General features: G+C 44.0%; 1 protein-coding gene across 1 annotated transcript in view; it reads left to right on the top strand.

Moving 5' to 3' along the window:
* The first annotated feature begins 4,886 nt into the window (after positions 1 to 4,886).
* LOC147450353 (bifunctional nuclease 1-like) overlaps positions 4,887 to 12,084 on the top strand; it is a 33,966-nt gene continuing 26,768 nt past the window's right edge. Inside the window, exons 1-5 of the mRNA XM_086519592.1 lie at positions 4,887 to 5,254; positions 5,358 to 5,528; positions 5,724 to 5,776; positions 5,874 to 5,930; positions 6,037 to 6,102. Of these exons, the coding sequence (XP_086375718.1) occupies positions 4,975 to 5,254; positions 5,358 to 5,528; positions 5,724 to 5,776; positions 5,874 to 5,930; positions 6,037 to 6,102 (627 nt within the window). The 5' untranslated portion in view covers positions 4,887 to 4,974. The remainder of the gene's footprint in view (positions 5,255 to 5,357; positions 5,529 to 5,723; positions 5,777 to 5,873; positions 5,931 to 6,036; positions 6,103 to 12,084) is intronic.

The raw sequence follows: 12,084 nt of genomic DNA, 5'->3' as shown, positions 1-12,084 counted from the left end.
ACACAAAGGGAATACAACGTATTCCTCTTAGCACCTTTAACCAAAACAAGGCTGCCCTTAGTGATCTTCCAACCTCCATCACCAAAAGATACATTGAAACCAAGTGAATCCAACTGACCCACACTAATCAAGCTTTTTGCAAGAGCCGGCACATGACGCACACGCTGCAAGACAAACGTAGTAGAGTTTGGCATAGCAAAATGAATATCCCCAATGCCATGAATCTGCATAGAACGCCCATCGGCAATCCTGACAGTACCTGTGCTCGAAGCATCGTAGTCATGAAACCACGACCTATGAGGCGTAACGTGAAAAGAAGCACCACTGTCAATGACCCAATCCATAGGCATACTACGCTCATGAGTGAGAAGAAAAGCGTCATCAAAATAGGATGCAAGCAACACATCACCAAGCTCTTCACTAGTAGCACTAGTCGGAGCACATACATGGTCATCTTGAGAGCTACACTCTCCCTGTGTTGCATTTAACTCCTCAATCTTGACATTGGATTTAGGCTTGTCCTTAGCATCATGGTCTTTCTTCTTACCATCTCCATTTTCCCTTTTCCACTTGTAGCAATCCTTTTTGAAATGGCCTTTTCTACCACAATGGAAACATTCCACATCCTTTTTACTTGTGCCTGCACGGGACCTGCTTCTAGATTTACCCCTGTTGGACTTATACTTGTCCATAGTCCTGCCTCTGACAACCATTGCACTAGAAGACTTATTACCTGCATTATTCTTTCGATTAATCTCTTCCGTGAGAAGACTAGACTCCACATTAGTACTTGTCAACTCATTCGCAGGAACCGAGTTACTTATGGATGTCCTAAATGTGTCCCATGACTCAGGCAACGTGACAAGTAAAAACATAGCTTTTACATTTTCCTCAAACGTAATTTCCTGCGTAGCAAGTTGGCTGAAAATTGTATTGAACTCATTCAAATGCGCATTCGTGGAAGCACCTTCCTCCATTCGCAAATCAATAAGCTTTTTAATCCAATACACCATAGAAGCAGCCGAATGCTTATCATACATATCGCAAATCCGCTGCCATAGCTCATAAGCTCCACCCTGTGCATCTTTCACATTGTAATAAACAGACTTTGAAAGGGAAAGCCTAATGGTAGACCTGCACATCTCATCCAACTCCTCCCAATCATCCCTCTCCATGTTCTCTGGCTTAACTCCCTGCAACTTTAGAGGTCGAATCTGTTTCTTCTGCACCAAGACATCCCAAATCTGATCTTTCCAATATGAGAAGTTAGCACCATCCAACTTCTCAATATTGAAAACTGTGTCCTCTTTAGTGCCCATTACAACAAGAATGCAACAATGAGAAACCTGTAACCAACCAACAAACTGCCACAACAAAGTAGTGTTGCAAATCTGACAACACCTGCTGCTCAATCAAAGAGCAAACGCATAGAGTATAAATCAGCCCATAATATGGTCAAAAAACGTACGTAAAAATCCACAAACAAATGCATAAACCCGTGACACCTGTAACTCAACCGGCCTAGGCAAACTGTGCCACAAAATGCATCAACAATGAGCTGTCATAGAGGCATAAACATACTCCATGTCTGAATAACCACAATAGAGACATAAGCTGACCAAGCTTACACAAATCCGTGAGCATAAATGGATCCAAGTGAGCATATAACCAATGCACAAGCTCAGCGAAGTCCAATCTCTACTGTCAACCAAGTACCTGTCCGTACTCAAACCGCAACACTGCAAGCAAGAGCAAACCCGCTCTATGTATAAGTGAACCAAATCTCCACAATATCATGCATAAAGAGTGTCTGTCAAACTGCCATATCCACATCCATCAACATACATAGATGATGTAAACCTGTAGCTCAAGAACACGCATAAACAGACTGCCCAGAAGAGTAGAAGCTCCCACTCAAACCACAACCATATGCATGGCTGTCCCTCAGTCAAAATACATGTTTTGTAACCACAGAAGAAACCTGTATCCAAAGCTCCCTGTAACCTGTAACCTGTACCCGTACCTGTACCTGTACCTGCACCTGTACCTGTACCTGTAGTCGAAGAAGACAATGTCGCCAAACTCCCACTCTATCTGTGTGTATGAGGCCACTCCAAGAAGAGGCTACACACTCTCAAATGAGCTGTGGGCTCACGTAAGTGGAAGACACTACAACAATGGCACCTGTAATGGCTATGGAAGCTCTGGCAGCAGAAAACTACCAAAGAGAGATGAAAAACGTAGCTCCTAGTCTGTAGCTCGGATGGGATTTCTAATGGCACGAATGGGTCCGAAAGGGGGGTTAAACTTCAGGACGCCTGCTGAAAATACTCGCAGAGTGCTGAACCTTCCAATGCCAAGCTCAGAAAAACCTTCTGCTCTTTAGAAATGCGCGCGTGCGCGAAACCGAAAAACGGCAATGAAACAGCAGCAAGTTTCAACACACTCAACAATGATGATGAAGCTCTCAATGCTCTCACTACCAAGCTCTGATACCACTTGTTGGGATCGGAGAGCACACACACAGAGAGCCAACACGAAGAAGGAGATAGACACAATGTGTGGCGGGGCGGTACTCACACTACAATGTGTAGTTATGAGTATAGTTATTATGAATGAGTAAATGAATGGCTGTACATGGGCGGTTGAACAACGGGCAGCCGGGCACACGGGCCTTTAACCCAACACTTTAGATCTTGGCTTGTTTTATCCTAAGGGGGGATCATTGCCACCAGATTTGCATACTTTTTTGGGCTCTGATTGGGCTGGTCGTTTTGACATATGAGTGTCCATAAGTGGTTTTTGTTTCATGCTTGGCAGCTCATGCATATCATGGTTGAGCAAGAAGTAACCTACTTTGGCCACTTCTAGTTGTGAGGATGAGTACATCTTCTTAGCTACGATTGAGTGTGTATGGCTCAGACGCCTTATGGCGGCTGATTTGGGTGTTGAAGAGGACACTGCCAACACTATCTACACTAACAGCCAGAGCGCATTGGCACTTGCAAGGAACCCAGTTTTTCATGCTCGCAGAAATAACATTGAGGTGCATTACCACTATTTCAGGGAGAGGCTCTGAACATGAGAGATCAGCTTGGCTTATGTGCCAACATAGGACAACCTTGCAGATCTTTTCACTAAGGCATTGTCTTGTGAGAAGTTCGAAGCTTTTCACAAAGCTTTGGGCTTACTCCTCTTTGTGGACTGATCATGTCCTTAGGGCATGGTACGTCCCTTTACTCTATGTGCCGCTCTCGTTCACCACATCACTCCACGGGGGATTTGTTACCATATACATGTGGTAGTGATGTGTGTGAACACACTTAGGACCACCAAGGCATTTTTTCCCTCACTAGGAGATTTTTTCCCCTGTGCATTGTATATACGTCCATCACTCTCGGGCTAAGTGATCTTTCCGTTGCACACTAAGTAATATACTCTATGTTGTGTGCCTTGAGCTTCCTTCGTCTTCTCCAAGTTGTGTGTGTTTTCCTTCAACCCTAATTCCAACGGTTCAGAAGGCTAAACAAATGTGGGGCTACTTACATCAACGTATCAAATATTCGGATCTAGATTTTTTGCCAAGGATCATTGCAATTTGTTGCATTCTCCATAATATTTGGCTCCAATTTGGTGTCGCATGCAACGAGGTCGATTGTGACGCTGACAACGAGCAACTCCTATATCAAAATGTAGCTAGCGTGGCCAACACAGCCTCCACTAGGGATACTTTGTTTTCATATATGCGTGCAGGCCACATGGATTGATGCAAATTATAGATTGTATATTCTATGTACCTTGGCCAATTGGATGAATTGAATTCCTCCTCTACCACACACACACACACACACAGACACTGGCAGCACATGCAAAGCCATCGAAATACCTATTCAAAGCTTTTGTTGAAGCTACAGAGCTAGCCACACTCCCCTTTTCTCCCTCGCCATTTGTAATTTGTCATAGTACTCTCTCTCTCTCTCTCTCTCTGTCGCAAACACGCGCACATAGCTGTGGAGAAACTAGCCATTTAGTTTGTTTGTGTAGCACTACACACACACACACACACACACACACACACACACACACACACACACACACACACACACACACACACACAGGCAGCACGTGAAGAGATCACACGACTTGAATTTGAATGTCTTCAATTAAAGCTATATAGACTCAGCAAAGCATTATGGAGCAACCGATTACAACATCGCTCATAAATGAATACTTATCATCGTTTAATTCAATTGAAAACGAATTCAAGGAAGCTTTGCACATCAAGATATTGCGCAAAGGTTTGTGAATTAAAAAATGAATGTACCTTTTCCAACAGTGCCTGCATTCCTTGGACCCCTCTCTCAAGAGAATGGAATACCGTGCACTGCCTTATCAGAGGTGGTGAGAGAAGAAAGGTGGAGTCTAGGCTCGCTTGCAGGCTCACTGTGTATGGGGAATGCACAAGCAGTGGAGGACAAAGGAGTGTAGGTTGCTAATTTTATTGCATGGTAGAGGTGAGGTGATCCCTGCAATCAAGGAGTAGAGGAGTAGTAGCCGACTTACACACGCGATTCAAAAAACGACTTGAGTATGTGGGGGGTGGTAGACCCCCCCCCCCCCCCCCCCCCCCCCCCCCCCGGCCCCCCCAAACTACCGGTTACCACTTTGAAGAGCCCTTTGGAGGGCCCTCCATTACCGCCTTTAAAGGGCCTATGGGGGAGCCCTCTTAGTGGATGGGCGTTTCACATGGGTCCGGTGACACTCCGGTCGGTCTGTCTAAACATTTACCATAAATATCAACCTGATCCATTAGATGCCAACTTTGCCAAGTCAAGGACCTGTGTAGGCCCACACATTCTCACGATTCAGAAGGACGAGGTACTAAATTAAAGAGATCCATCTCCCATTTCCCTAATTTCCATTCCGCCATTGCCATTGCCATTGCCATTGCCATCGCCATCGCCAACGCCGGTCATGGAAGCTGTCCTCCCACCTCCCTCCTGCAAGTCCTCCACTGATCTTCGCTGCCACCTCTTCTCTGCTTCTTCGTCCGTTTTCTCTTCTCGCCGATCTCTCTTGCGCAAGAAAACGCTCGTTTTTTCTGTACGTAAGCACCGATCTACTACTTTTACCACTTTATCTGTACGTTGCTCTAGTAGTAGCCATGGCCCCAGCAGCAGCAGCAGCAGCAATGCTGCGGGCGGATGGGATGACGATGACTGCAAGTACCTGGAGGCTCACGTTGTTGACGCAGGCAAGAGAGAGAGAGAGAGAGAGAGAGAGAGAGAGAGAGAGAGCTATTTGTGCATCAGTTTTCTTGGTTGCCTCTCTCACCACCAGGCTGTTCTTGTTTGTAGTGAGCTTACTCCCGTTTCAGGGTCACCTCTTTATGACCCTGTCAGATGGTGGAGAGGTGGAGATCGACCATGTGAACCCTCCAAAGGGACCTCTTCTTTTCCGATCACGCAACCCCACAATTTTTCTGAGGGTTGTGTCAGACACAGATCTCATCCTGCCAATAATTGTAGGTATGTGGAAGGATGTCCCATCTGGATTTTGTCCCTTGTATGTGGATATGCACCATTGAACATGTGTATCTATGCAGTAATCAGAGGAGAAGATTTTGTTTTATCTTCGGATTTCACTCACAGCAAAATAGTGCCTTGACTGAACACTTCTCATTTGCTCCTGTTCCGTTTTGTTAACATTTTGGCTATGTCCAGGTGATACTGCCATCGACATGCTAATGAATGCTCTTCATGGGGAAGAGAAAGTGGTAAATTTTAGCTCTCGGCACTTTTATTACTTGCTTCAGGACTTTTGCTGACATTCTTTCACTAGGTCACGCCTAAGCTTTATTTTGTTGTGAATAGGTGAGACCAAATCAATATCATATCATGAGGGATCTGGTTGGAAGTCTTGACTTTGAGGTGAGAGTTTTGCTCTTCCAGCTTCTTCCATTTACATGTATTGATCACTGCTTAATGGCAAGTGATCTTTTATGGTGTGTTAAAAGTGTGTTGAGTCCTTTGACAGGTGCGAATGGTTAGAATTACAGAACGTGTCAATGATACATATGTAGCCCGGATATACATTGGAAAGGTGTGCCTTCAGCCTTTGTTTGAAATGTTTGAGATATTCGTTGATCATTGTGCATCTGGTCGCTGAGAATCTTTTGTTCTAATCAATTAAAGTAGGAGGATTGTACATGGGCTTAGCTTTGTATTGGGCAGAAGTGGGATGGTTTAACTTACTGTAAACAAGTCCATGCCTACTCATAGTGAAGTCTTTTACTAGAGGCGGTGTGTTGGCTTTTATTTCTGGTTTTTATCAACTTTATTTATTACAATGCAAGTCCGAATTTGTGTAAGCACACCACATACTTTTGATCATTAAATTGTTACCGCTTGTTTTTCATTTTGTTGTGCCAATATGTAATTATATTTGCAAGCAGTTGCATGTCTACTTACATCAAGGAGGTCTTTTCCTCCTCTAATATTGGCTACTTTGTTCCTCTCCCTTAGTCAAGTTTGTAAGAATGATCTACTCTTATTTGTGTGTTTTGCCTACGGTTTGCAGTTGGTGCTGTGTTGTTTCTTTCTTTGTTTTTTTCTTTCCATCCCTTTTTAAGTCAACAGTGTTTATCAACTATATCATGATATTGCAAGTCCGAACTTGTGTATGCATGTCATCTACTTCTGCTCAGTATAATGATTCAGGTTTTGTCATCTTGTTGTGTCATTTTGTATTTCCATTTGCAAGCTGGTAACATGTCTATCCACATTAAGGAGGTCTTGCCCTCTGCTTGCTCGAGCCTGGAATGCAGGCTTCTTTATTTCTCTCCCTTTTCAAGATTGCAAAATCCATGGCTATTGCAGCCATGGGTGAAAATTGCAAGGTGCCACACACTTCCTAAGGAAGGGAAACCTCCATTGTTGTCCATCCTGGAGGAAAGGCTCTAATCCAATTGGCCAGTCAAAATGCAATACTGCAAATTTTCAGCCCTTCTACCCATAAGCTTTGTCGCATGTTTTTGAGGCTAGGAGAGTATCCGTCTCTGTGTCGAGTTTGAAATTTTTATATTGCTTTTTGAGCCGATAGCTTTATGTCAGACTTATGGCACATCCCGCACAAGTTTATTTTTGGGCAGTCCGAAGGTGCTTTAGTAGTCCTTATTATACATAATTAATACCACACATATTCCATATTTTAATCAATACAGCCTCAAATCAATTCGATTTAGAATGTGTAGATTGCAAGAGGTATATGAAATTAATGTAAACAAAATTGAGGGGCATATTGATAACATGCATATGGAAAAATAGAAACATATTATTATATTTAAACTTGGACAATATTATGTGACAAAATTAACTCGAGCTTGAAGATTTAGAGTGTGCACATAGAGAGTATCTCTAGGTTCAATAGAAAATTGACAACCAAAAATGCAAGAGCTAACGTATTCTTTTTGGCTTATAAGCATGGCTGGTGTTGGTGCACATGATGTCATCGCTGTCGATAAGATACTAGTCTTAAAGGTCCTATGTACCAGTTTTTTTAATTGGGACCATGGTTTGTGGTTTTTAATTTGGAAGTATATCACGTAGTTCTACCCGCATACTTATATTGGCACGGGCTTGGGTGGTATGGGACACCAGACTTTGTGGTGGAGGCTAGACTATTGGTGTAGGCTCCCAAGCTCGAGGGTGAGCTTGCATTGGCTCTATGAATGGGAGGCGAGGATGATGTTCGTTCTCTATGTGTGAATATGGCTTGTGTCATATCATGTATGCATGATGGGTCCGACAAGGGATTAACATTGTTATCACAGCATTATAAGTCGTGTTTATAAGACGTGGTTCCCTTGATGGCTTAGTTGATGTCTGCAAAATTGAGAAATTATCCTTGTTTCCCATCTAAAAACATTGAAAGCATTGGTGAACTCTAAAAATTGCAGTGCACTTGAGAGTCACAGGGGACCCATGGTCGAGGGGGGACTTCATGGCGCTGGTAAATTTGAAATTTGACAGGGGATAGAGTCCCATGTATGCCAATGCTGTCCACTAGACTCTACTTATCCACTGTTCACTTGTACATCATTACCTTTTGCCCTTTAAGTATGATGGTTGATCATTGCGTCAATGTGCGCGGCGCGTGCCGCGTTCATACCATACGTCATATTTTAGTATTATGATCGTGATACCCACTTTTTCTTTGCAATCTTGTGCTCTTAGTATTGTCTAGTATACGCTTTTTTAACACGCATCCCCTGGCCTATCCCTTGTTCCTTGTTTTGCCACCCCCTTATCCTCGAGACCCATCCCAGTTCCCATGTGACTATGGTGCACTTGTAATGGGAGAGGCACCACTTGCCAATTGAAAAGAACAGAGTGGAATGGACCTTAAGCACTTCGAAACATCTGAATGGAGAGAGAGAGAGAGAGAGAGAGAGAGAGAGAGAGAGAGAGAGAGAGAGAGAGAGAGAGAGAGAATCCATGCGAGACACGGAGTAGCGGAGTTCCACTCCCAGATTGCATTGTTTCCATACCCTAGCGTCCCTTTAGGTATTTCTTTATATTGCTTCCACAGGTTGCAACTTCGGGGCTTTGCTCTGTCCCTTTGGAAGGTAGGATGCCAGAAGAGACCCCCCATGTACATATTTGAAGGCCCTTGTCCCCCAAAAACAATGCTATGAAAAGCTACTCTGTAAAAGCAAGAGATCCCCGAAAGTTTGCGTCCTATGTATTGTTTTCTTGAATTACAGGTTGTCCGTACCGTTCACCACGTCTGCATGTACTTCTGCAAATCGTGGGCTGATCTGTACACTGTCACATTAGCATCTCTATGCAATGTTGTGTGTGTAGCTTTTTATAGGGTTTAGGGCTTTCGGCCAAGCTCTGCCAAAGTTGGTAAAAATCCTAACCTCTTCAGTCTTCAGTTTTGGGTTTCATATTTACCGTAATCTCCATTATCGTGCTGATTATGTCTACTGTGATCTCCCTTGTCGTCTCTTCTGTGACTTCTACCATCGTGTTGACAGTGGCATTCTCGTTTGTTATTTGTTGTCACAAGACGGGCACCACGTGCCGATAGAAAAGAACAGACTGAACAGACTTTTAGCATTTCAATAACAACTGAAACTGAAAGAGAGACCCAGATAGTATTGATCCCAAAGTATTTCTTTATATTGCATCATTAAAGTGCATCATCAAAGTACAAGCCGTTAATCCATCCTCTGCACCTTCGTCCGGAAGCATGCCCAAGAATGAGCCCATGGCCTCATATTTAAAGGCCCTAAGCCCAAAAGCAGTTTACATGAAAAGCCTTCAAACTCAAAAGCATGTGGTCCTAAAGCGATGCCCAAAAGTTGCCAACGTAAATCACGAAAATCCGTACAATTGCCACGTCAACAGTCAACATAAAACACGGAAATCCGTACAGTTTGCCACATCATCATGCCGGGGTTTTTCGTACAGCTGCCACGTTATCAAACCAACGCAGATTGCTGAGATCCGTACAGTTGTTGCCATGTCATCAGCTCCACGCAATGCTGTGTGTGTGTGTGTGTGTGAGTCTTGCTTTATTTATATGCCTTTATGTCACTTGGGTCCCATCGGACGGGGTCCCCTAAGTTGGTAGGACTTCTTCTTCTTCTGATGCTTGTTCTTCTTAGGGTTTAGGCCCCTTGGCCGTGATTTTAAGGTTGCCTCTGCTCTTCAATGACTTGACACGTCAGCAGTTCGTGACATCCCCCCTTCTTGGAAGAAAGTAATCGTCCGCGATTATAGCATATCTGCAAAACAATTCAAGTTAGCTAAAAATTTCCGAGGGTCAATCCGAGGGACAATCAGTTTGCTCTTTTTTTTTTGTTAAGGAGTTGGCTTCTCCTTTCGTCCATATCGGAACTCTTGATATGCTTGCATAGTAAAATTAGCCATCACACCCAAACCACATTGATCTTCCACGGGTGTCTTGATGCACTAAAATTACATACCCAAGCAATCTCATCCAATCATGAATATGTCACAAAGTGATGACGTGGCTGCCAAAAACCCTAATTTTGCTGAAACCTTAACCCTAAAACCAAAAACCCTAATTCTATTGAAATCCTAATCCTAAAATTAGAAACCCTAATTCTGTTGAAACCCTAACCCTAAAATAAAAAACGTTAATTCTGCCCTAACCCTGTTGCTAATTGGACTATTTTCTTATTTTTAATGATTAATCTCTTTTTTAGGATATTTTATTGTGTGCACTAAGAACTGTTAAAAGATTGTAGCTATAGGAACTGCTATTTAGAACGAACAACTCTGATGTGTCATTTGATGGGTGACGGTAAACATGGCAAAGGAGTTTCCGTAAGTTCGGTGGAAAGGGCCGGGTTACGAGTACCCTTGATGTGTCACATGATGGGTGACGGGTGCATCAGTAAGGGGGCATCCCGTAGGCTAAGGAGGAAATCCGAACTGAGTAAGAAAATACGCGTAAGAACGCAAGCACAAGAATAAAGATGGGTTTAATGAAGCTTTTTACGAAAAGCAGGAACAGTCGTGGGAGGGCAGATGTTTTCCCGCGAGGAGTCTGTGTCTGCATTGCATCTGTGCCGTGTCCTGCACCCGGGGACCCTTGGAATGTGTTCGTGTAGCATTGTTTTCATTAACTAAGTGAGTTTTTAAAGTTTGAACATGTTCACACTTTATTTTATTAAGTGGTCGGTCACTTTTAAGTGACCAGTCCTTTATTAATCAAATAAAGCAAGTCCCTATAAAAAGCCAGCGCTAAAAACCTACGCATGGGCTTAAAACAGCGCACCCTCTCTCTCCTCTCTCTAGAAAGCGCCAGAACCAACGATTCTTCTCTCTCCTCTCTCTAGGGCGCCAGGGCTTTGCTTTTTCGGCTGCTCTTCCCGCCGGGTGTCAGAGCCTATAAAAGGGCAGCAAGCGTTCAGTTTCCAAGAAGGCCGGGAGCAGCAAAAAGTGCTAGCGTTGGGATTCTGGAGCAGAGGTTGGCGACGGAAACGGCAAGTGTTCGTGTGACGACTGAGTACGGAGGTCGCTTTTTTGAGCAAGGAGCGACAGATATAAGGTGTTGATACGCATTGAGAATTATTGCTTTGTGTGGTTTGTTTTGTAGGAATCTCCCGTCTTACGGGAAAGCCCTTCACGTAAAGTACGGCTTTACGCCTAAGTCCCTTACGGGAAAGTACGACTTCGCGCCTAAGTCCCTTATGGGAAGGAACGGCTTTGTGCCCAAGCCCTTTACGGGAAAGCACGACCTTTGGGTCTAAGATTACAGAACGGAGGGGTTTCCTCGGGTTCTTGTGCTTGTATAAGAATTCTCCCTGAATAAAGAATACTCTTAACGGGGGGGACCAGCCCATCATCTGGTCCCCAATACTGTGTCCATCTTCTCCCTTCTCTCCCTTTTGCAAAGTGTTTTATTTTTCAGATTTCTAAGTGCTCGTGTACGCTCCCGTTTTGTGACAGTGGTATCAGAGCTCGGACTCCTCTCTTTCTCTGCAAAGAAGGACGATTCCGGGAAGAACGGGAAGAACCATGTCGGGCCAAGGGAGAAGCGTTGAAGAGGAGCTTCAACAAGTGCAAGCTCAGCTTGCGGATTTGCAACAAATCTTACTGTTGCCAGACGTCCAAAAGCTCTTGGGTGGAATGAAGAAAACGAATGGAACTGATGTAGCCAAGCATCCAGACAACACTGTTGGCGTGAGACCACAGGAGGAAAGAGAAGAAGAACGTGCTGAGGTGCACAAAGGATCTTCGGATCGGAATGAATGGCCTACTTCAAGGAAAGGCCAAGAAAAAGCGCTCTCTCTGCTAGATGAGAGCAAGGACATCTCTATCTCATCTCCATCTTACTCTCCTGATTATACTTCTACTTCTCGATCATCTCGTCAGAAGAAGGAAGCCGCTACTACTGCCGCTACCCTATATCAACCTAAAGATAAGCCTTGATTCAAGAAGCATGGTCGCAAGTCTCAACATCGCATGAGAGTCTTCAAATCGGGCGACAAGGACATCAAGTTCGAAACCTACAACGGACGGAGAGACATCTCCAAAGCATTGTCCT

The sequence above is a fragment of the Adiantum capillus-veneris genome, chromosome 9, assembly GCF_014529385.1.
Source record: "Adiantum capillus-veneris isolate H3 chromosome 9, ASM1452938v2, whole genome shotgun sequence".
Lineage (NCBI taxonomy): Eukaryota > Viridiplantae > Streptophyta > Polypodiopsida > Polypodiales > Pteridaceae > Adiantum > Adiantum capillus-veneris.
The sequence above is the reverse complement of the archived record's forward strand: the minus strand, read 5'-3'. Positions and strand labels throughout refer to the sequence as shown.